At 43.8% G+C, this 25,745-nt stretch overlaps 1 protein-coding gene across 1 annotated transcript; it reads left to right on the forward strand.

The window, feature by feature from the left end:
- On the forward strand, positions 1 to 25,745 carry MXD1 (MAX dimerization protein 1). The gene is made up of 6 exons (XM_044261311.1): positions 1 to 268; positions 1,018 to 1,117; positions 6,118 to 6,147; positions 21,350 to 21,464; positions 23,291 to 23,450; positions 23,712 to 25,745. The coding sequence occupies exons 1-6, from the start codon at positions 196 to 198 to the stop codon at positions 23,897 to 23,899; spliced, it is 666 nt and encodes a 221-aa protein (XP_044117246.1). The 5' UTR covers positions 1 to 195; the 3' UTR covers positions 23,900 to 25,745.

Genomic DNA, 25,745 nt, shown 5'->3' on the forward strand with positions numbered 1-25,745 from the left:
TTCTTCGGGTTCTGTCACGGTGTCGGCGGTGCCCAGCTCACCGGACCCCCTTCGCCGCTTCCGGCGAGCGTGGTCCGCAGAGAGGCTCTCTCAACCCTGCTCTGCGGGGTCCACAGCAGGGCGCGGGTGTCCGGCGGCGGCGGCGAGCCCGTGGGCAGTGGGGGTTGGTCCCGTGGCTCCGGCCCCCGGTGCAGAATGGCGGCGGCGGTTCGGATGAACATCCAGATGCTGCTGGAGGCGGCTGACTACCTGGAGCGGCGGGAGAGAGGTGCACGGGGACGGGAGGGGTCCATCCCGAGCCGGGGCCGGGGGCTCTGGGGGACCCGGCCGCGGGGTAGGGGCGCCCAGCCGCTCTGGGGGTGGTTGGAGGCGCAGAGACCGCGACCGCGAGCGCTCCCAACCCCTCCAGCTCTCCCCACGCGCGGTCCGAAGGGAGGCCGCTGCTGCCCCAAAGGCAATGAATGAGGGTGGGGAAAGGGGCCGCTGCCTCCGGAGTCCCGAGCGCTGCCCCCCCACCGCAAAGCAAATGGGGTGCCTGGGATCCTCTCGGCCAGCCCCTTGGTTTACCCCACGGGGGCTTGTCCGGAGCGGCCCCCAAGTGGGCCCGGCGCCCCGTCTCCCAGCTGGAGGAGCAGCGATTCCCCTGCGCGCCCCCTTCCCCGCCCTCTGGGTTCCGGGTGTTTGCCCCGCACCTTCGCCCGAGGCTGGTCCCACTTAAAGCACGCCAACCTGCTGGACGTTGCCAGTGGGGAACCCAAGCTCCATGAGCTCAGCGACTTGCTGTGTCTTTCTCAACAATGAGCAGCTGGAATGCTTCTTACACCTGCTCCGAACTGAGGGTATTCACACAATTTTAAAAAAAAAAATCATTGTTCTAAGAATTCCACCTTGCATCGTTTGTTTCTTAACACAATATTCTTTTAATGAAAAATAAAATTTAAAAAGGAAATACTGTAGAGGGGAGAGAGTATTGAATGTTCTAGGCTCATTCATTAACTGGATCCTTCGGTTTTCTAGAAGCTGAACATGGTTATGCCTCCATGTTACCATACAATAACAAGGACAGAGATGCCTTAAAACGGAGGAACAAATCCAAGAAGAGTAACAGCAGTAGCAGGTAATTTGGTAAATATTTCTCTTTCTCTTTTAGATTACACTGCAGATGATACAAACTGCAGAATGGAAGTTGTCTGTTGTGATTATAACCCAGTAAATACATTAAGTAGCAATCATGATTCAGTCAGGCACACATGGTCTTAAGCCATTGGAGGAAGGAGCCCTTCTGTTTGAGTTGAGACAGAAGAGAGAAATGGAAGTGTTTTACATTTCTTTTTTTTTTTTAAAGATTTTATTTATTTATTTGACAGAGAGAGATTACAAGTAGGCAGAGAGGCAGGCAGAGAGAGAGGAGGAAGCAGGCTCCCCGCCGAGCAGAGAGCCCGATGCGGGACTCCATCCCAGGACCCTGAGATCATGACCCAAGCCGAAGGCAGCGGCTTAACCCACTGAGCCACCCAGGCGCCCCGTGTTTTACATTTCTTTATGAACTTTTAAACTTTATTTTGCTTTTCTTCCCTTTTAGAACAAAAATCTATGGAAACTTCCAGTGAGATTAGGAACAATGACAATATGTTGCCTTCAGAAATCAGATTAAAGGCAGGTTTTTTTTATACTTGAAAATGCTGGACATTATCCATTTCTTTTACTTTTCTTAGTGAAGATTTTATAAACATGCTAAAGTATCCAATTTAGTGTAGGTGGTAAGATTTCATATTTGACATGTAAATAAAATGCAGTAGTTTGTCTCATAAACTGTTAAATCTGTTTACAGTGGCAAAGAGGAATGATGGAGGTTAAGACCTGCCTTTTTGGTGATGGAAAATTAATATTAAAATATTAATATGCCACAACCCTTTTATGTTAGCCTTCTAGTTCTTAAAATCTGTGAATTTCACTGGGAAGTATGTGGTTAATGATCAGTGAAATCACATTAAAACCCTGAGTATATAAAACCCTGAGTATAGTTCATGCTACCTATGATGTACTCTATTAATGTTACTTTCCCCTTTTTCCCTTCTTTGCCCTTAAAATATAAGTTAGCTAGGAAATCTGTTCCTTTCATTCCAATAGTCATTCACATTTTCATCACTGACTTAGAATCCTTATTCCTGGCTGCAAGTAACTGTATTTGGTTAGCCTCTGTGGCATAATACAGACCACTAAAAGCCAGGAGGTCCCATTTAAACCTAAAACTCACTTGCTCTTACTGCTGCTTCTGTCCTTGACTCATCCCATTGTACTTAGTGTTGGTAGAACCACAGGATGTGAGCTGCACACATGTGCTAAGCTCTTGAATAAGAAGGCACCTGAGGGATGAACCTGGTAATTAACAACCTCGTGGCTTTTCCTTTTCCTCCCATGTTTCACATTACCTGAAGGTGGTAGCTAATAGATCTGTGTGTGGGGCCTATAAGAAGAATGTTAATATTAAGGGCCTATAAGAAGAATGTTAATATTGACTTGCATTATGCAGTGGGATAAAACAATTTAGCTATGTTGCATTTTGTTACAGTATTCTTTGAATTTTGTTTGGAAGAACTTTGAAGCCTTTTTGTTTATTTTTCCTGAAAAGGGTACTCCATTTGTTACTTTTATTCTTGTCCACTCATGATTTGGAAGGAATTGTCCACTCTGCTCGTCAAGGCTTAATCTTTAGCACTTTATTTTTCCCTAAGTTTCATAGGAAAGTTGGAAGAGGTTCAGTGGTGGGGAGAGGAAGAGAAAGGGATATTGAAAGAGAAGCAGGCTGGTCCTCAAAGGTGATTAGGAAAGAAAAATAATGATAGTTGAGAACTGCAAGCCAAGAAACAGATTCTTTCTCTTTAGTATCCAGTGCTATTATGGAAGAAATAGCTATAACTACTGAGTTTTGGAAAAGCTGTCTTCTGTTAATGGGTTTGGTTTTCTTTCCATGGTTACAGACCGGAGGCTATCACAGTTTCCCATGTTCTTGACCATTATATCCTCAGTGGTTCAAGGATCTCTGAGAGAGACCTTAATTAAACCTGGAGATGGCACCAAGCAAACATGAAGCAAGAGTAGGTTGTTTTGTTTAAATGTGATCAGGTAAGGAAATGACCCTTACCTTAGCAGTGAGATATCGCCCCAGAGAATGCAGTTTGACCCCTTTGATTTGAATTAGACTTCTCTCCAAGGCCATGTATGGTCAGGATTTTGCACTGAGGTAAGGGCGATGGCGAGATTACTGCTGGTTTACATAACCACCAGATAATAGTTTATTCTTGTTAATTCAGGTTCAAGTGCTGTGCTCTTTGGTTGTAGAGTCAGGGGACTACTTTTACTTGGACATTAAAAAAATAAATAAGATTTAGCCACATATCCAACTTCTTGGGAACTAAAAATGCAGATTTTAATCCAGTTTCTCTAGTTGCTTGTTTAAAAAAACAAAAATGAAGTTTGAATATTGATCGCTTCAGAATCATCCAGAGAACTACTGGAATACAGGGAGTGAAATCTTTTTTTCTTTCCTACTGATTTTTGAAATGAATTACTAATCATTTAGAATTGAAATCCAGAGTTGTTTTTAAAGGTCTGTTTTGTTAAACTGTAGAGCAGGCTTTGGCACTCATGAAACGGGAAGTTCAGGACCTGCCTCCTAGCTCTTCTCTGCAACTGGGGTATATAGCTGAGCTGACATGGAGACTCTTTTTGAACCCAAGAACTTTCCCCATTCTCATACACTCTGTAGTTTGGCTTAGTTATCTTTTTGTGAGCAATATATTTTTGTGAGCAAATATATATTCTTTTTTAAGTAGGCTCCACGCCCAGCGTGGAGCTCAGTGTGGGGCTTGAACTCACAACCCTGAGACCAAGACCTGAACTGAGATCAAGAGTCAGATGTTAACTGATTCAGCCACCCAGGTGCCCCTTGTAAGAATATATTTTTAAATGGTGACATTAGATGTAAGTCCCCTTGTAAAAATCATAATGTGTTCAGTACTTTTAAGATTTTATTTATTTATTTGAGAGAGAGAGTTAGAGCATGGGGGGGGTAGGTTCAGAGGGAGCAGCAGACTCCCCACGGAGCAGGGAGCCCGATGTGAGACTCCGTCCTGTGACTCCAAGATCATGACCTGAGCCAAAGGCAGACACTCAACTGACTGAGGCACCTAGATCCCTGTGTTCAAGACTCTTAAGTAATCAGATAAGATCTGTAGTTTCCAAAACTGTTCAAAGTCTAGAAGGAGTTGTCCTTCCTACGGAATTTGTTAAAAAGTTTATCTTGGGGATTCAGAATTTTTCTTGTATGTAGCTTCAAAGAATCCAGAAATTTTTGCTAAGAGTGCCCTGCATGCTATTCTCTGTAATCAGAGATGATACGCTTTCAAATACCCAGCCTTCTCTCCTCCACCACCTTCCTGGGATGGTCCTTGCCTACAATTAAATAGGGAAATCCTGACCAACTGCTGTCATATACTTTCATGCATTTAAAAAATCTGTCAGACTTTGAACTTGTTACTCCCTGTTAAAACTAAAATGCCACATGCTTTAAAGCCAAAGGTTTGTATTGCGGGCCCAGCTTGTTAACTGTGATATCCTGCCAGCCATTGCAGGAAGTAAATCTTCAGAAAAATGTAACTGAAGAAGGCTAAGGGAAAACCAAGCGAATCAATATAAAGCTTTTACAGTAACCAATTTTGAGGTCCTTTACCTAGAAAACAAATACTCTAAAACTTAAAATACTGTCATTATTTTCTCAGTTTTCCTCATTAATAAAAATTGGTGTCCCAGGAGCCTTGTGGGAAGACAAGTTTTATTGCTGGATTGGAAATGTCTCATTCTGAGACTACAAACCCCTACACACACCCCACCAGCCTTCTCTGGTGTGAATGAACTTGGGTGTGATTGCCTCCCCGGTATAAATGAGTGGTGGAGCATTCACAGAGGTTCTGTTTCTCTGTGATTACCGTGAGAATTTCTCTGTAGGCCCAGAAGGTTCTGGCCTGAGCCAGGGCGCTATCTCCTGAACTGTTTAGATTCCAGAGAATTTCCATGAAAAAAAGTCAAGATTCAGCTCCTTTATAACGCTGGGAGGTTCCTCAAATTTATAATTAGGGAGGAGTTGTGTGAGGAGGACACTGTAGTGGCCATATTGACTGGCTTCCTGTGACTTCTGTGGAAACCTGTCTGTAAATTCTTAGACCAGGCCTTATATTCAGGGTCAGCTATAAACACTTTAATAACAGGATTTCACATCCACCACAGCTTTCGTCCAAGGCTCTCTAATCACTTTTACAGTTGCTACCTCATTGATCTATGTGTGTTGAGTAGATAATTGACACTAATTTTTACTCCCATTTTACAGAGGGGTTAATCAAGGACAAGATGGTAAAGGATTTTGTTTCTTCTACAGTACCAGTCAGTGGCAAAGCTAGACTTCACATTTCACCCTCACCGTGGCTTTAAACCAATCCGTATCGTCTTCATGTGGAGCTCAGTTTTAGAAGCCCCTTCCCGAAATCCTCTGGGAGCTGTTCACCAGTAGCGTTTTTCAGGAGGGTGGACATGATCAGATAATTACGTCAGGGACTAGAAAGATGGAGGGATGAGGGATTATTTTTATCCACTTAAAATTGTATTCTATTGTTAAGAAACTTAGCATAAAAATTTGGTGTATCTACTCACCTAGAAAAACTGCAGGATTCGGGGGTGACACCACCACTCTTCTACCCTCAGCCTGAAGAAAGCTTCTTCACTGTTCTAGAACCCGAATTCACATCACATGGCACAGCTGTTTTTCTCTTTGTATAAATAGGCCCCTTTTATTTCCTTTCTTAAAATGGATTACATTTCCACCAGGGATTGCACGCCTCTTAAGTTGGCCACTTGTCCTTGAACTCTATTTTACACATTTACGTTTATCTAACTCCTCAAAGGAACTGATTTGTGTAGCAGAGCCCACTGCGTTTTCCTTCCCTTTCTGTTTTCTCTCCTGCCAACTCTGGAGAGAAAGAAGTTAAAATAACTGTATTGGTGTTGAAGCAGTCGTTTAAGACCAGAAGAATCTCACTCTTTTCTTACTGTTCCTTCTTTCAGATCAACTCACAATGAAATGGAGAAGAATAGGTGAGTTGGGGTTTTGGGGGTGGGATGGGGGTCTCTTTGATATGTCCTCTGATATTGGAGACTTGACTGTTTTTTCTTGGTTCTTCCCACAAGCAACACCTGATAGATGAGTTTCCTCTAGTCGGTCGTCTGAGCAGCGCTGCCCCTAAATCACTTAGGTAGACGAAGGGCTTGCAAGGTTCCAGAAACCACACCCCCCACCCCTCACTCTTGCCACCTGCTTCTCCTAAGGAGTGCCTTCCTGGGTGACTGTTTCACAGGCCAAAGCATTTTAGGTCATGAGCCATGTTTCCACAAATAGTGTTTTTTAAAAAAATGACATGCTGCTGAATATAATTGGTAGTTCTGCCTTAAATCGTGTACACACCCAGATATATATAAATATACATACATATGTGTGTGTATTTACAGTTTACTTGAGAATAAAGATTCTCAAAATTCAGGCAAATATATGCATAGCACAAATTGGAGATGGTGATTCACTAGTGGAGGCCTGCCACCCTCCCTGGGATCCATCTGGCTGAGCCTGAGTTGATCTCTCTCACCTGGATTGCCTCTTCTTGATTGTTTGAATCTTTAGTTTTTAAATTTGGTTTGCCCCTCCTTCACGATGTAGCCTAGTGGATCTTGACTCTGGTTGTACTTATTAGTCACTTGCGAAGTTTTTATTTTAATGTTTTCTTAAAAATATTTTTGTATTAAATTACATTTATTCACTTGGGGAGAAGGAACAGATTTTATTTCTGCCAATTTTATAAAAGAACTTCTAGAAATCTTCAAATATATGAGAACAAATAATGTAATCGAGTTCTGTGTATCCATTACCCAGCTTCAACCATCATTATCATTTTGTCAATCTTAGATAATCAAAACTATCCCTCTCCGTGGAGTATTTTAAAGCAAATCTTTTATCTCTAATAAAGACTTAAAAAAAGAAATAACCACTTTTACTATGCTGGGGTGGGAGGGAGAATTAATAGTCATTCCTTCCGGGGCTTTAAAAAAGGAAAGAAAGAAACCAATGCTCAGACCTCACCCCTAGCAATTCTGCTTTAATTGGTTTGGGTTGAGACTCTGCTCTAGTATTTTTTTTAAAAGCTCCCCAGGTGATTCTCATGTGCTGCCAGGGCTGAGAACCATTGAACAAGCTTCATTCTGGTCTCCGAGCGCCCATCAATTTGAAATACAGGCTACCCGTTCAGACTGAGTGGCTTTCTCGGTGCTCTGCGTGAGCGAGATGATGATGGGTAGTGATGGTTCTGCAAATACATATGGTTATTTCATGCAAACCTTCTTTGAAGAGGGAGCTTGCCTCTGAAAGTCAGGATCTGAATGACCCGTTCCACTGGGAAAGGGCAGACCCGACTTACTGGAAAGGAGAATGTTGGAACAGGGTGAACCCGTAGCGTGACTCCGCTAAAGAATTCTGTGTGTGCCTCACTGCACACGTGCTCCCATCCCTCTTCTTCCCTTTTAATTATTCTGTGATTGGGACTGTGTTTGAAGTCAGAGCTTCCTTTATGCTTTAGGGATTTCCGGCTCATGAATTGGGAACTCAAAAGTATCTTTTAAGGTGGAAAGGTAGTCAGATGTGGCCTCTCTTTCTCATCTTTGGGTTCTCAGCTTTCTGCCTTGGGGGTGAACTGAGTAAACTGGGACTCTTTCTGCTTAAAAGTCTTCTAGTTCTCCTCCCCCACCTTACTTAGGCATTTACTTTTTTATTATTCCATTAGACAGTCATTTTGTTACGAAAATTTTACCCCTTTGGGTAAGGGCTCTTGCACTTACCACTGCTTTATGCTTTTTACCTATGCAAGAATGCCACACAATGTCAGTTTTACTTTTTAGCCATTCAGCCGTGTTTATTTTTTGCCTACAGTGTCTCCAGAACTTGTGCTCAGTATTAGGTATTAAATGAGTTCACACTGGGGGTATTAGATCAGCATGATCCCCACCCGTGAGAAGTGTAGTCTGTCTAATGGGAAAGACGGAGAGACCATCTCAATGAACACACTAGGTGCTCAGATTGAGGTATACATGAGAGGCTGTGGAGGCAAAGAATCTAGAAAACGAGATTTGGAGCCCCCACTGAGCAAGCTGCTTCTAATTCACCCAGCTTCCCTGTGACCAGTCCTGCTGAAGAGTTATCTAGTTTCCTTACTGTCCTTTCTTTTTTGGAATTCGGTCTTTTAAGGTCTTGATAATTCTTTCTCTAGTCCAGAGCATGTGAACAGAAAAGAAGGAAGTAAAGACTCAAATTTCTTAATTTAACCAAACATTGGTTGCTGCAGTCCAGGAGAGGAACTTAAAATTGCTCCGTTTTTCTCCCCATATGAGTGTAGATGCTTAAGAATCTTCGGTTTTGAAGACGGCCGAGCAGCCACTGTGGTCGTCTCCTGGTTTTAGTAGTTGGTGCCCATAAGAGAACCCTGCTTTGCCAAGTGCATGTGCACTTCAGCTATTTTTTACCTTAAAACATCACATAAAAAGATTGACATGACTCTTAAAAAAAAAAAAAAAACCTTAGGAAAAGAGCTTTCAACAATGGGAATTTGTTTTCCTTCTTGATACTGCAGAGTTGATTATGCTTGGGTTCGATTTTTAAACAGAATCCTTTTCTGTGGCACTTTAGAGATTCTGAGTAATTGGTCTTCATCAGGACTCCACTATGAGGACAATATACTCAACAATACCACTTCACTATCCTTGGTGTTGGTAGGAAAATACCCCACTCCACCATTCTAGAAGGCTTGTATTTTCCGTTCTCTAGATGAGGCATTCTGGAGGGCTGAAGATGCTGGGTCCTAAGGTGCTGGGAATACAGAATCCGATGAAGCCCATGCTCCCGGGGTGGAGGGTTCAGTTTATCAGTTTAGATGGGAGCGGCTGTCACTCCACTGGTGCTTCCCGGAATTGTGACTAGGCCTTGTGGATCCGGCCTCCTCAGGAAACACTTTTGAGTGTATGGTTTTTCTTTTTAAAGATTTTTTTTTTAAATTTATTTAACAGAGAAAGAGGTCACAAGTAGGCAGAGAGGCAGGCAGAGAGAGAGAGAGAGAGAGGAAGCAGACTCCCTGCTGAGCAGAGAGCCCGACATGGGGCTTGATTCCAGGACTCTGGGATCATGACCTGAGCCGAAGGCAGGGGCTTTAACCCACTGAGCCACCCAGGTGCCCATGGTTTTTCTTTTTAAAACTAATCTTACAGGGACACCTGGGAGGCTCATCAGTTAAGCATCTGTCTGCAGCTCGGGTCGTGATCCTGGGGTCCTGGAATGGAGTCCCATCTGAGGCTCTCCACTCAGGGGCAAGTCTGCTTCTCTCTCTCCCTCTGTGATCTTTCTCACATTTGCTCTCTCTCTCTCAAATAAATGTAATCTTTAAAAAAAAAAAAAAAAAACACAGAAAAAAAAAAACAACCTTACCGAAAATTTTGAGAACTATAGAGAGTCTAAGAACAATTTAAATCATCCATAATTCTAGCTGCCAGAAGACAGCAGTGGAACTTTGAAGTGTATCGCCAAAATTGCTTTTGGAAAATGACTTAAAAATATAGTTTAGGGTGCGCCTGGGTGGCTCAGATAGTTAAGCATCTGCCTTCGGCTCAGGTCATGATCCTGGGGTCCTGGGATCGAGCCCCACATCGGGCTCCCTGTGGGGAGCCTGCTTCACCCTCGGCCTCTGCCTCTCTCTCTCTCTCATAATAAGTAAAATTGTTAAAAATATATATTTAGTTTAGGGTAGAAAATTGGGAAGTTCCAAAAAGCACAAAAAATATAAAAATCGCCTGTCCTACGTCTTGCAGTAGTAACAGCTGCTAATATTCCTACTAAGTTCTGCACCCATCTAGGTTTTGTGCATGCCTTTTTTTTTTAAATCAACATGGGATCCCGCAGTAAATGATATCTATCTTCTTTTCAAGCTACATTATGAATATTTTCCAGTGTCAAGTCTCCTCTAACATTACTTTTAGATAATGCCCGTGTTCCCTCCTACAGATGGGCGGTAACTCATATAACCAGTCCCCTGCTTTAGGTTCTTTCCTGTATTTGGCTAATACACACAGTACTTCCTTAAACTATGTCGCAGATAAACCACTGTCCACCATAATTATATCCTTAAGGTAAACTTACAGTTGTGGAAATAATGATAGACACATTGTTAGGGTTTTCGATGTGACTGCTGATTGCCCACCGGCAGGTTATCGGCTGTATTTTCCTTACACCTTCACAAGGTGATATTATAATTTAAGACCTTTATGAAGTTGATACATAAAAAGTAAAAACAGACAACTTGTTTCAATTTGCATTTCTTACATCACTAGCATAGTCAAATCATTTTCTTACCTTTTTGTGTTTATGCTGCCTGTTAATAACCGTTGCCCAATTTTCTACTTGGGCATTCTTTTTCCCCTTACTTTGAAAAGATTTTATATGTGAAGAATATATATGAAAGAGATTGCCCCTTTGAGTATCATATTATTGTCCAGTTTATCATTTCGTTTAACAGAATCCATTTTCTCTCACTGTCTGAACTTGCTGCCTCTATTGTATACTAAATTCATGTTTGTGGCTGAGTCCGTTTCTAGACTGGTTCTCCTGTTCCGCTGATCATCTGCTCTACTCTTCCTCTGCCAGTGAATATTGTTTCAGTCATTGAGGTTTTACCATGAACTTCGAGATCTGGTAAAGCAAATCCCTACTCCCTTCTCCTTTTCTTTCTTTTTTTTATTTTACCATGTTGTTAGCTGTTTTCACTAGTTTATTTTTCCCTATGAATTGTATGGTCAGCCCATCTCCACAACATCCAAATCCTTTTGGGACTTTCAAAATCAAAATCTAATAATTTTAGTATAAATGAACCTTTTAAAAGTTCATGTTCATGGGGTGCCTGGGTGGCTCAGTGGGTTAAAGCCTCTGCCTTCGGCTCAGGTCATGATCTCCAGGTTCTGGGATCCGTCCCACGTTGGGCTCTCTGCTCAGCAGGAAGCCTGCTTCCTCCTCGCTCTCTGCCTGCCTCTCTGCCTGCTTGTGATCTCTGTCTGTGAAATAAATAAAATCTTTTAAAATAAATAAATAAATAAAAGTTGATGTTCACGTATTAGCTCTTTCCATCCAGGATTTGGTATGTGACTTCATTTATTCAGATCCATTTTCTCTCTGAAGTTTTACAGTGTTTCCCTGTACATCTTGCATATTTCTTTTAAGAGGTATTCAGACATACACACACATATACACATACATACACACACACACATATATATATATAAATTTTAAGATTTTATTTATTTATTTGACAGAGATCACAAGTAGGCAGAGAGGCAGGCAGAGAGAGGGGAGGAAGCAGGCTCCCTGCTGAGCAGAGAACCCTATGTGGGGCTCCATCCCAGGACTCTGGGATCATGACCTGAGCCAAAGGCAGAGGCTTTAACTCACTGAGCCACCCAGGCACCCCAATTTTTAAATCACTATTGTATTCCCATTGTAATTACTAATTAACTCTTATTGGAATATAGGAAAATTTTGAATCTTGTTGTTGTTATATGGCTTTGTTGATAATAATTCATCTGTTTTCTGGGAATTCCTCTGGTCTCAATGCCTTTCAATAGCACTTTAGCAAATGGACACTGACTGCATATAAGCTGTAGTCAGTGGGTCAGGAGTCAGGTGCTAGGTTGGACTTTTTTTCAAAAGAAGGCTCTGGAATCTTCTTTAATTATAGGCACTCGTTTTTCTGGAATGGTACATATGCAGGCCTTGCTGGAATTAGGCAGCTAGCTGGTCTAGAGAGATTACCTCTGCTAGAGTCTTCTGACCCCATGACAAAAGATTTTTGTGTGCGCTCTGTGGGGAGGACTCAGCAGCCTGATCTAAGCTATTATTTTCATTTGGTCTAACAGTATTTCAGTAGCCTCTGGTCTGGAATGAGAAACCCCTGCGATCAGGTCTCTTCTGGCAGGATATTCTAATTGATTGCAGGTCCCTATCATTATTTCCACTTTCCAAATGGCCAAGCTCCTCCTATCGGAAGAGGGTAGGGGTGTAACATTTGCATCGGGCCCAAGTTGTGGTAGGCATTGCGCCACTCCTACTGTTTCTGAACTTTCTTGACCACATTCAGATTTCACTCTAGAGTGTTGTAACGAATCTGCATTGCTTTGTTGCCACATGGGGCTAAGGGCATGGCCTGGCTATTACAAAGAAGGGATGTAGTTATCAGTGTGCAAATCTGGCCTACATTGAAGGTAGAACACCCAGATTTGTACCTCTAGAATCTGTTTTCCTTGGACTATACCTCTTGGATAGATGGCATCTGCCCTTGGAAGAACTTGGAGAAAAGACCTATGCTGCTTATTCAACTAATTTCCAGTCCCCGCTGGAGCATTGGGGGCACTGCCTGACTTTTTGTCATAAGCATTAATAGTCAAAGGGTGAGAAAGCTAGCAGGTACTAGCCATGATATGTATTGTATCCATTTTAAAAACTGGTCTCTGGAAAGGACATATTAATGAATATACTATGTATTTCATACTTTTAGTGGAGAAGTGATCTTATAACTTCAAAATGTAGCCACCGTGAATTGCTGTTTATGCCCTGTTCATCAAGTGACCTGTTCCCATACTGCTAGCATATAAAACTATCTCTGTATCTTTTATAAAGATTCCTTATCACAATTATCAAAAATCTTCAAAACCTTCCTAGGTTCTAATTAAGTTGGTAGTAGTGATGCATCTGGCAATTATTTATAAAGGGATCATTTTTGGGAAAGGAGGATAGTCCTTTTTTTCCCCTCAAAGCATGACTTGTAGTCTTCACCCGGACCTTTTGTTTGACCAGGTAAGGCTCTGTTCTTAACCCCAAAACTGGAGGAAGGATCTCTTGTGACCTGTAATCACTTTTAGGGAGTAATTTTTGACCCCATGAGATGATTTGTTTCTTCTTATTCTATACTAAACCTTTTTTTCTCACTATACAGCTCATATGTAGCATATCTGAAATTTTTTTTTTAAGATTTTATTTATTTATTTGACAGAGAGATCACAAGTAGGCAGAGAGGCAGGCAGAGAGAGGGGAGGAAGCAGGCTCCCTGCTGAGCAGAGAGCCCGACGAGGAACTTGATCCCAGGACCCTGAGATCATGACCTGAGCCGAAGGCAGCGGCTTAACCCACTGAGCCATCCAGGCGCCCCGCATATCTGAAATTTTTATTAAACCTCCATTTATCCTGTAGAATTTATGAAGCTATTTAATTGGCTAAATCTGTGCCCATACAAAGCTAGGAAATAAGATGGTGAAACTTTACAGTTAAATCAGCTATTGTTTATTGTTTGCTTTTTTTCCTTTGGTGAAGAATATGAAGCCCAGTTTTTTTTTTTTTAAGACATCTATTTATTTATTTGACAGAGAGAGAGATCACAAGTAGGCAGAGAGGCAGGCAGAGAGAGGAGGAAGCAGGCTCCCCGCCGAGCAGAGAGCCTGATGTGGGGCTCGATCCCAGGACCCTGAGACCATGACCTGAGCGGAAGGCAGAGGCTTTAACCCACTGAGCCACCCAGGGCGCCCCATAAAGCCCAGTTTTAATGAAAAGTAGTACTCAGTGAGGTACCGTGTATCTTTGTTAGGTAGGGCTTTTCCCAAAGAGAAGGGACATGGATTGCCTAAGATACCAGATTCTACTCTCAGATCAGCAACTGCAGATACATTGTTCTTTCTGGGCTCCAGTGGATTAACATGAAATGAAAGTCTTGATCTTTCCCATTATTTGGTAATGAAAGAACAGTTGGCTATGTAGGAAGTCTGTGTGTGAATGAATGAAGACATGAATGTGATCTATTTGGAAAGGGAAAAAACCAGGTTCTGATGTTCTATGGAAGCTTGACACCTTGTAAGTCTAGATATGGGTGAGGGAAAAGAAAGAATAGGCTTTATAGAGGGCAAAGGGAGCCTGTTCTAGAACTTTTGGTGAGAGCTGCTATTTGTAATAGCCTGAAGGTAGTTCAGATCAATAATTCTTCAATAATTTGTTTACTTTTGTTGTCCAACTAAATTTTAAGAAGCACCAAGGCAGGGACTTGATCTAACTGAGCATTGTATCCAAGCACCTGTGAAAGTATCAGTACACAGTAATCCTCCTTGGGAAATGTAGTTGGAGTAAATGAATGAAAGAGTCAAGTGTATGTTTCCATATTTCTACCTGTGAGCTTACTTATCTACCCCCTTCACTGGCTGCCATCCTGTACGCTCTGTTGTCACCTTCTAATTCTTTGTCCTGTCCTATACTTGACTATGAAAGGAAAGCATTCAGTTAGACCTTCAGTTTAAAAAACAAAATCTCTGACAGTAGTCCTCCCTTACCACGCAGACCCGCACATATGCCCTGTTGGATACCATTCCCACTCCTGACCAAAAAGTTCAGGAAGAACTTTTTGGGTAACCTAGCAAATTCAGGAGCACTATCAGATGGCACAGTCTACTTCTGCAGTCAAATGCTCTGCCATTGAGCTATACCCCCGACACAGTCTACTTCTGATCTTACTCTTTTCCCAGTTTATTCCCCAGTTGACAAATCTGTTGGCCTGAAAGGGAGAGAGACATGGATAGACTAGAGGGAGCTTAAGTCTGGGGGCAGAAATAAAGTGAGAAGCTTTCAGAACTTTCTTTTTTAGATCTTATTTATTTATTTTGACAGAGAAAGTGCAAGTAGGCAGAGCAGCAGGCAGAGGGAGAAGGAGAAGCAGGCTCTCCGCTGAGCAGGGAGCCCGATTTGGGCCTTGATCCCAGGACCCTGGGATGATGACCTGAGCCAAAGGCAGACGCTTAACCGACTGAGCCATTCAGAACTGTCTTAAGAGCACACTGGCTGGCCCGGGTGCCTTCTGTCAGTGCCCAAGCTCTGGTATGTGGTAGTGCCTCAAGCAGCCCAGAACCGTCTCATTAATGACTTCCTTTCACTTGGGTATTTAGTTTTCCATAATTCATGGCTGACAAGATTTAAGGAAAATGGACAACAATGTGCTATCAAACAGACAACAGTGTGCTAAATATGAAATATAAATATTTTATATTTAAATCTTTAATATATTTGGAATTTATTTTGATGTCCGTCTCCCTACTTCTCTATTTTCTCAATAATTCATTCCTTTCCCAAGGATTTGCAGTGTTACCTCTGTTGTATGTTAAATTCATACCTATATCTTCAGTCTGTTTCTGGGAATTTCTTATTCTGTTCACTTGATTTGTCTGCCCATTCCTTTATTTTTTTATTATTATTTTTTTTAGAATATTCTTTTTTTTTTTTAAGATTTTATTCATTTATTTGAGAGCGAGACAGTGAGAGAGAGCATGAGAGAGGAGAAGGTCAGAGAGAGAAGCAGACTCCCCATGGAGCCGGGAGTCCAATGTGGGACTCGATCCCGGGACTCCAGGATCATGACCTGAGCCGAAGGCAGTCGTCCAACCAACTGAGCCACCCAGGTGTCCCAGTTCCTTTATTTTTTAATTATTAAAGCTTTATAATACAATTTAGTATCTGGTATAGCACATTCCTCCTCATTCTTCTTTTTCAAAAATCTGGCAATCCCTTATACGTGTGTTGTTCTAGATGGAGTTTAGACTCCTGTAGATTCTTTAAACTCTACATGAGTCCCAGCATTAAGAAGAACACTTAGGATTTTTTTTTTTCCTGGAACTAGGTTTAATTTGTGGACAGACTTGGGCAACATTGGCTTCTTTGCTTTTCATATCTAGGAGGGTGCCGCTTTTTTCCATTTACTCAGATTTTCTTATGTATCTCAGCAACGTTTTATAGTTTCCTTCCAAAACTGTTTTAAGTTCATTCTTAAATATGCTCTCCTTTCTTCTTGCTGTTGTTTGAGAGAGATTGTAGGTGCTTTGGCTATAGACAGCACACCCAGAGATGTGCTTGGCTTTCCAAGGTCAGTATTTGCAGCTGTATTTTCTTTGGGCTGTTGAAGGGCAGCGGGAGCAGGGAGGGTCAGGTGCTCTTCAGCGCCCCCCGCCCCAGCCTTGGGCTCCCTTCTACCCAACACTACATGACGTGTCGCCAAGAAGTTTTTTTCTTTTGCATGCATTAGCTTTATAAGATCCTTGCTGAGTTTTTGAATTTTTTAAATTCCAGTATAGTTAACATAGTGTAATAATTAGGTTCAGGTGTACAATATGACTGATTCAGCACTTCCACACATTGTCCAGTATCCGTCCCAAGTGCCCTCCTTAATGCCCCTTGCTGGTTTCCCTCCTCCCCCACCCGCCTCCCCTCTGGTAACTGTAGGTTGGTTCTCTCTAGTTAAGAGACTGGTTCTTGGTTTGCCTCTTTTTTGCCTTTGCTCGTTTGTTTTGTTTAAACTCCACATGTGAGTGAAATCATACAGTATTTGTCTGTCTTTGACTCATTTCACTTAGCATTATACTCTTCTAGCTCCATCCACACCGTTGCAAAGGAAGATTTCATTCTTAGGGTAGAATAATACTGTGTCGTGTGTATATTTATACCGCATCTTCCTTATCCGTTCATCTGTCCATAGACACTTGAGCTGCTGCCATACTTGGGCTGTTGGAGAGAATGCTGTTGTTGATAAGTTGTTTTGAATTAGTGTTTAGTTGTTTGCTCCGGTAGTGCGATTGCTGGATCATAGGGTAGCTCTATTTTTAACTTTTTGAAGAACCTCCACACTTTTCCACAGTGGCTGCACCAGTTTGCATTTCCACCAGCAGTGTAAGAGGGTTCCTTTTTCTCCATGTCTTTGCCCCCACTTGTTGTGTTTTTTATTTTAGCCATTCTGAGATACGAGGTGGTGATGAGTGAGGTCAAGCACCTTTTCATATGTCTTTTGGCCATCTGTAGGTCTTCTTTGGAGAAATGTCCATTCGTGTCTTCTCCCCATTTTTAATTTGATTATATTTTTTGGGTGGTGTTATATCAGCTCTTTATATATTTTGGGTCCTAACCCTTTATTGGATATGGCATTTGCAAATATCTCCTCCCCTTCAGTAGGTTGCTTTTGTTGATGGTCTCCTTCACTGTCCTTGTTTTTTTTTATGTAAAAATAGTATCTTTAGCATAAGCAAGATCTGTATTGCCATAGAAAATAGGTTGCAAGTGTTTACTTTAAGGAAGACTTGGATTTTTACCAGATAGCCTCTGTCTACCTAGTGAGACACTTTGAGTCCCCTTTTGATTTTCAGAGGAATATTATAGTGCTATCCAAATCTGTTTGTTCCCTGTAATTTTTGGTCTACAGAAGAAGCTAGAATTGAAAGAATAACTGCTACCACATAGCGAACACTCCTGTCAGACTCTGGCCAGGGACTTCCATACCTTGTCCCAGTTAATATACCGGTGCTGTCAGGCATGGTGTTCCTGTCTGCTGCCGAGGAAGTTGGTGCCACGTGGAGTGAAGGGATTAGCTCAAGGTCACCCAGGAAGTCAGTGGCAAAGCCAAGGTCCCAAACCTTTGCTCTTACATACGATGCTGGCATTTGGTTGTATGGTGACTATTAAAAGAACTAAAAACAAAACTAGAATTTGAGATCCTTTTCAAAATCTTAAGAAAAACTGTAGTTTGTATCTAGTTTAGTTCTCCCTAGTCACAGGGCACACTGGATTCTGAGCCTTACTGATTATAGCTCAGATCAAAGATTGCTCTCTTTATGCCACTGTAGACCAAAGGTGTATCTGTCCCTTCAGAATAATTAAAGCGGTATTTCTGAAGAGTCAGCACATGAAGTTTGTCAAAGTTTATGACCTGGGAACAAAGCAGTTGGATCTTCACAAACAGAAGAGGCAGCTGGGAGCAGGAGGGAGCCAGGACTCGGCACAACCCTCTTCTCCTGGGGGCAAGGAGCTGGGAGGCAGCTCTTGGCAACCGGTAGAGGACTGGCTGAAGAAGATGGGACAGAAGAGGAGGTCTCAGTGGGGAGCAGACTGGGGTATGGAGTAGCTTCCTGTTAAGTATGAGTGGCAGAACCTCTGCTGGTTCCCCAAGGGGGAGGTAGACCTGGTTCAAAACGGGATCCTGATCCCCCTCCTTGAGGACCACAGCCCTGGCCAGGGGAGTTGTCCGGACTGGGGTGGAAGAGCTGAGGCAGGTGCTTGTGTTACTTGCTCTAGATCTCGTGATTCCTGGGTGCTCTCGAGGCCGGCTGAAGGGTTCCAGATCCCGGGTGTGGCATGCCCGTGTTGTCTCAGGGTTGAGGAGCCTCAAGGGCAGCTTTTACAGAGGGGTCTGTTGGCTTGTTTATCTGGTTTAGGAGTCAAATTTCACTATTACATGACAGAACTGAGCCCACTCCGTAGACCTCACCCCTCCCCTGTGGTTGGCCCAGGTGCCAGCCTGGGGATGTCTGCAGGCAAGTGGGCAGGGAAGCCATTGGGCACTTGAGGAGGCCAAGGCAGGCACTACCAAGAACAGAAGTTGGCTTTGGATCTCAACAAAATTATAGGAAAAGTTCTGGTCTTATTTTCATAGAACCAGGCCAAAAAAGCACACTCAATGTACACGTATTATCCTTAGCTTGAATTAGTCAAATGGCTTATTTCTAGTTTCACAACTTGAAGTGTTCTTTGGAAAAACCCACATTTGGGTAGTGAGAATTATACTTTTCTGGGCTAGACTCCCTATAGAACTAGAAATGACGATGCATGGAAAGATGACTTTATTATATTTTTATCAGTAGACAAACTTCCTAAAAAATTTACATACTCATATTTGCAATAAACCCACATCATAAAATGACTAATAGGACTCTGTTCTGAATCATGCTGTCTTTGCAGGTAACAAACTGAAAAATGTCTACATCTAATTTTTGAACTTTTTTTCCTCACTTGACAGTTTGTTTGTAAACTTTGGGAGAAATAATTTGGATAACTGTATAATTGACTTTACCTTCTCATGGTGTTTCTTATATGATCTGTTTTCATGACTCTTCTTGAATGTTATCATCCAAGGTGAATAGGTCCATTTTACACACAGGTTCTGCTTTGCTTTTTCCCTCCTGCAGTGGTAGGTTGAGCATACCTGTAAATGGGACCCTTTGCTTGTGGCCATTCCACACGGACAGGGTTTCAGGGCAAGTGGAAGTCTTATCAAAGTCTTATCAAAGGGCCATTAAATCTTCCTAGCTCAAGAGCAGATGCTGTGCTCTTCAAATCTTTCCAGGCTTCAAGGGCCCTCGGAGAGTCTAGGACAGCTCCTCTGAGAGCTAGACAAGGAAGGAGGCTTGGAAGCAGATGAGACACGGGCTCATCAGGATGTCTAATGTACCGTTTGTTAGGTCTACCTTGGGAGGAACATCCCGAAGTCTTGGTATGAAGGGTTTGAAGGGGCTTCCTTGGTTGTTATCATACATATGGACCTCTTGGAGCAACCGGTAGAGGACTGGCTGAAGAAGCCATTTTAACTTTTGCTAATACGGTCAAAAATTTTAAGTGGTAAGGGGAGCAAATTAAGCTTTAAGGTTGTCTCCCAGTTCAGCTGGTAGCCTCCCAGGCTCCCAGGAACTCAGCTCTGGGTGGTTGTGTGTGGGCTGTGGGCATGTATCTAAAAGCCCAGGAGCCGGAGCACTGTTGAAGCAGAGGTGGAGGAGAGATGGACTGTGTCCTCTGGAAACTTATGGTCTAGTTGAATAGTGACGCAACTCACTCAGCAGACATTTATTAAGGAAGTGGGAGGGGGAGGCACCATAGTAACTCAGCAGTGATTAAGCAGCAATCCAATCTTCTGAGGAGTTTGCAATGAATGAGTGGTTAAGTAGCAAATAACAAATGATCCCAGCAGAACAGTGAACGTCCCCTTGACTAGTATAAACCAGGAAGTACTCAGAAAGTGGAGGAATCACAATGGGTTGGAATGGCCTGTGAAGGCTTTTAGGATGTGGTAGGCTGAGGCAAAAACTCTGAGTCCTGGGTGTTTCTCCCACTCTCTGGATCTGCTAGGTTCCCGAATAAAGCACAAAGAAATGAAGTGTTAATTTCCAAAACTTTAGGGACTCCGGTCGGTGACTAAAGATCCTCTCTTGAGGAGCTCACTGGAGCTTCTGCCTCCCCCGGGCTTTATCCCTTCCCGCTCTGTCCCACTGTGCCTCTGGGCCCCCTCCAGGGCCCACATGTGGTTATCTCTAGCTGTTCTGCATGGCTGTGTAGTGTAGCAATGCTTATGATGTGCTTGCTCTTTTTAAAAGATTCATTTATTTGACAGGCAGAGATCACAAGTAGGCAGAGAGGCAGGCAGAGAGAGAGGGGGAAGCAGGCTCCCCACTGAGCAGAGAGCCCAATGCGGGGCTTGATTCCAGGACTGAGATCACAACCCGAGCTGAAGGCAGAGGCTCAACCCACTGAGCCACCCAGGCGCCCCTTATTTTCTTTAATGTACTTTTTGAACAGTTTACATAGTTGAAAAGCCAAAAGATATAAGTCATTCAGTGAATATTACCTTATTCCCACCTCTTCCCTGACTTCTCTCTCCTTGCTGTTAGATTAGTTTCTTACTTACTGTTCAAGATTTTATGTCTATAGAAAAAACATAATTACTTTTCCTCTGTTTTGTCCAGAGATAGCATGTTGTATGCATGGTATGGCATCTTGCTTTTCTTCATTTCACAGTGTATCTGAGAGTTCTTTCCTGGTAGTAAGTAGAGCACATTCTGGTTCTTTTCATAGCTGTATAGTATTCCGCCGGATAGCTACACAATAATTTTTTTAACCAGGTCTCAATGTTAGTGACTTAAGTGGATTTTATCTTTGCTATTCTAAAGCAAGCTGTAATGAGTAACCACACAGGCCATTCATGTGTGTTAATGCTACATACAGCAGTGCTCGAGTTCTAGTGGCCCATGAATGGGAAAAGAAGAAGTATGGGTTGAAAGGATTCAAACCCTGGCATGTGCTGTCGGTTACATTCAAACCCAGAAACTCGGAGATAACCTGACAAATATGCCTAATAAGAGTAGATCTTAGTCCCTTCCCTAACACACCTGTATTATAAAGAGATGAGAAAACCCCAGTTTGGGCTTCTCTGTGGCTTTCACCAGAGTTGTCCAATGTCCAAAGATGTTTGTTTGACCAGACGTCATTGGTGGTGTTGGGCCTGGGCCTGGGCAACTTCCTACTCTTTTAGAACTTGTTTTTCCAGAGGGCCTTCTGGCGCACTGTGAGATTCTCAATGCTACTGTGACCTTGTTTTTTTAGGCGGGCCCATCTTCGCTTGTGCCTGGAAAAGTTGAAGGGGCTGGTTCCGCTTGGGCCGGAATCGAACCGACACACTACATTGAGTTTATTGACAAAAGCCAAATTGCACATAAAGGTAAGAAGATCCTTGGGATTCGTTTTTAGCTTTACCTGTCCATTAAGGATTTGTCTGTTGATGAGGGGTAGCAAATGTGTATCATCCTCCAGCCTGCCTCTTTTTTTTTTTTTTTTAAAGATTTTATTTATTTATTTGACAGAGAGAGACCACAGTAGACAGAGAGGCTGTCAGAGAGAGAGAGAGGGAAGCAGGCTCCCTGCTGAGCAGAGAGCCCGATGCGGGACTCGATCCCAGGACCCTGAGATCATGACCTGAGCCGAAGGCAGCGGCTTAACCCACTGAGCCACCCAGGCGCCCCTAGTCTGCCTCTTTGATGATCTCAGTCATCCCAAACCAAACATGTCCAGAACCCAACTCAGTATTTCTCACCCTTGTGTAGCAGCTGTTAAAGGGCCCTCTAATTGTCCGTTTGATTAAGCCAAAAACTCAGGGTCAGCCTTGCTATCCCTTGCTCTGTTAGCCATATCTGAGTCCTCTCCAAGACCTAAATATTTCAGAGGCTAACTCCCATTTCACCCTACCATCTACTGCAGTGCACTCCTCAGAGGCCTCCCTGTATTCCTCTAGCTGCCTCTGAGCTAAGCTCTGTGCTTCCCAAGAGTAATCCTTCCAAAGCCCAAGTCAGCATGTCACCCTGTTTAAAATTCTTCAGTGGCTCAGGGCAGACTGTCAGCAGGCCTGCCCCAGGCTGCACGACCTGGCCCTTACCTGCCTGTACAGTGGCATCTTGGGCCCTGTGCCCTTTCAGGCCCTTGCACTTGTCATGCTCTCTAACCACAGGGCCTTCGTACGTGCTGTTCCCTCTGGTTGGTATGTTTTCTCCTCCTTTCTTCACCTAGTTAACTTCTTGTCATCCTTTAGATCTCAACACCGGTATCACTAGCTCAGGGAAGCCTTTCTTGACCTGCTTACGTCCTTCCTGCGACAGTTGAGCTATTATTGGATATCTTTCTCTCTCTTAGCGCTTATCACAGTTGTCATCTGACCATGGTTTGTGTGACTGTTTGGTTGTCTCCATTGTCGGAGGAGGGGACGAGGTCTTTATGCTCACCTTGTATCCCTAGCACCTCCCAGAGGGTCTGAAACAGTCCGTGTGTAGCACGTAGCTTGAAGAGCAAAAGGTGAGAGAGTAAAGTGGTAGTCAGACTGCCGCAAGCCACAGCCAGAACTCGCTGTTTAGCAATAACCCTTTAGTCACTGTTGGACAAATGTCTCCTTAATTATGGTTAGTGACCTGCCTTCATGACAATTCTGGAGGGAAAAAGAACCTCTGTCTAGAGCAACATAACCACAGTTAAACAGATTCATAAAAACAAGTGGTCTTTGGAAATGCATTTAAGCTCTTGTGTTGGACAGTTTGGAATCAGGACTTGCAAAGACTGTTTCCTGCTACTGAACAGAAGTTAATTGAGATCTGGAATAACTCAGGTGTTGATATCATTAGAACACGGAGCTGACGAACCCTCCTTCTGCACGGCCGTGTCACAGCTCCCAGCCCGAGGCGTGCTGTAGTTCAGAGAGCGGTGCTCAGGGTGTTCCCCATAGACCTGGGGGGCTGCTAGCTCTTCCCCAGCATTAGAGGGGCCGAGCTCAGGCCCCAGATCCCTACCTGTGACTGTGCAGGTAGCCACAGCGAGGTTGGTGCCGCAGAGCATAGCCAAAGGCAGGCGGCCCCCATCCTGCCCTGGGAGAAGTCAGACGAGAGACACCGAAGGGCTTCTGAGGAAAACCGGCCTGTCAGGGGGCTCGAAGGCAAGATGCAGAGTCCTTGCCCATTTGGAAGTTGGCCTGCGGGCTCCAACAGCTCCCCATTTGACTTGCAGAAACTTGAAGATTGTGACAGAAAAGCCATTCACCAAATAGACCAGCTTCAGCGAGAGCAGCGGCACCTGAAGCGGCAGCTGGAGAAGCTGGGCATCGAGAGGATACGGATGGACAGCATCGGCTCCACGGTCTCCTCGGAGCGCTCGGACTCTGACAGGGGTGAGCACCTGCCGTGTGTGTGTGTGTGTGTGTGTGTGTGTGTGTGTGTGTCTGTCCCCAGAGGCCACACCAGGGAGGAACAGAGACCTGGCCCCCTTGAGCTGTCGCGATGTCCAATCACTGGACCCCCTGTGACGAGTCCCTCTTACCTCCTCGCACTCCGGCTGGGGCTCCAGTGCAGGGCCTGGCGGGGCTGGCTTGGCGGTTGGGCCTGAGCATCCTGTGGCGTGCATCCACCCGTGTTTCTTGTCCTTCCCGCAGAAGAGATCGACGTGGACGTTGAAAGCACAGACTATCTCACGGGCGACTTGGACTGGAGCAGCAGCAGCGTGAGCGACTCGGACGAGCGGGGCAGCATGCAGAGCCTGGGCAGTGACGAGGGCTACTCCAGCTCCAGCATGAAGAGAATAAAGCTCCAGGACAATCACAAGATGTGTCTGGGCCTCTGAGAGCGCGGGGTCGCCGCGGCTGCCTCCCGGAGGGCTCTGCCGGCCGAACGGATTAGGTAGCGTATCAGACCCAACCACAGTCCCCTTGCACGTCAGCCTCCGTGTACCACCTGTACCAGAACCAGCTCTGTAAACGTTTTCCAGGAAGTGCTTAGGATGGTGGGTTTCTGATTGCATCCACTAGTTTCTCTTTCTCTGCATAAAAATCCGTCTGCCAGACTGTACATTCCAATCACTCTGAAGCACCCAAGAATTCTCAGACCGAATAAGCAACTTTGACCACCCAGCACTCTCCCCCACCTTATTTACTGTCCCCGGGTAGTCTAGCATACCTGTCTTAAAGTTTTCTGGCTATGTTACTCACCTAGCAGGAATGTCCGAATGTGTCTTGTGCTTAGGAAATGGAAGGAAACAAACTTTTTTTAAAGTTGAGATCCTGATCTCAGAACTCCAAAGTAAGCTTTGGAAGCGGCATTTAAGAGCACTTCACCGTGGACCTCACCCCAGTGAGGAGTCAGGAACACCTCCAGAAAACAAACCCTTCACCCGCTCCCCCTGCTCACCCCACCCCCCAACCCAGCCGCGTGTGGATGGGAGCAGTAGTTTTCGCCTGGAAGTGGACACTGTGCTAGAGCACGTCTTTGGGGTCGCACAGCTCATGCAAGCTCCAGCAGCGTTTGTTGTCACAAACAAGACGGTACAATCTCTTTGTGTGCGATGTTCTTGGGACTGCGCTGCGTACTGCTATCCCAAGGCACGTTTTCCCCTCAAAGTTTGTTATGCTACTTGTCTCTGGAACATTTTTTTTTCCTACCTCAGAGATAAACGAGATCTCCATTTCCCACTTAACACAAAGTGATTATGCCTTTTTTTCACCCCAAAATAAGTGACATTGGGTCCAACTCTAATCTATTTTCCTATTTAACTTTCAGCAATAACTGAGCTTTGGCACTAGCTGAGCTAGTGTCCATCATCAGTGAAAGGAAAAGTCCACATTTCTACCCTGTGTTGCAGGTGAACAGGAGGGGATGGTACAGTGTTATTAGAATTCCTCTCCTTATTTTTGGATACACCCAGAAACTTCTTTATGGAGGCTTCTGGGGTTGCTAGTTTAAAAGGCTGATCTTTCTTTTTGGTTATGATTTCTCCCTCAAGTGGTCTCCCACTTTGTAGCATTTTTATTTAAGCTAAAACAGAGCACATGTATATGTACATAAGACACATTAAATCTATAAATACTATTTATTCATTTTATATAAACTAATGTAATGGAAAACAAATTCTTATGACTTTGTGCTTTTATAGATGTTCTAGAAACTTTGTATGTAGGTATCTACAAAATTGGTTCATTCCCCTTAATATTTTTGCATTCATATTTTTGAGGTCGAGGTTTTCAGCCTCTGGCAAATCTTTTTCATTGAATTTGAACCATTTGTAAAACCTGTGATGCTGAAACAGAGTGTGTGTCACAAAGTGACAAGAACATTCCTAAAATCCACAGACGCACTGCAACCTAAGGGCTCCACGGCTGAAGCAGCGGCAGGCGGGTGGCCGCCCTGAGCCCCCACTGCCTGTGGTCTCTGGCCCCCCAGCCTCGCCTCGCCTCCAGCGCCTCCAACTTCTACATGACTCAGAGTTCAAATGCGCTCCACGCGGAAGCTCATTCATTAGAGTGGTCTAAACAATAGCAAGATTACTTTTGTTCTTTCATTTTAATGATTCTAATGTATTAAAATTTTTAATTGGAAATAGTCGATTCTTTAAATGATTCCAAAGTCATCTGTACTTCTGTTTTTGTTTTGTTCCGGTTTTTTTTTTTTTTTTCCTGAATTTCAGCTTTTGTGGG

Source organism: Neovison vison, chromosome 8 (genome assembly GCF_020171115.1).
Source record: "Neovison vison isolate M4711 chromosome 8, ASM_NN_V1, whole genome shotgun sequence".
Taxonomy (NCBI): domain Eukaryota; kingdom Metazoa; phylum Chordata; class Mammalia; order Carnivora; family Mustelidae; genus Neogale; species Neogale vison.

Coding starts and splice junctions, on each gene's coding strand:
- MXD1 (XM_044261311.1), top strand. CDS start 196: ATGGCGGCGGCGGTTCGGATGAACATCCAGATGCTGCTGGAGGCGGCT. Junction 1,118..6,117: donor AAGAGTAACAGCAGTAGCAG/GTAATTTGGTAA, acceptor TCCTTCTTTCAG/ATCAACTCACAATGAAATGG. Junction 6,148..21,349: donor AATGAAATGGAGAAGAATAG/GTGAGTTGGGGT, acceptor TTGTTTTTTTAG/GCGGGCCCATCTTCGCTTGT.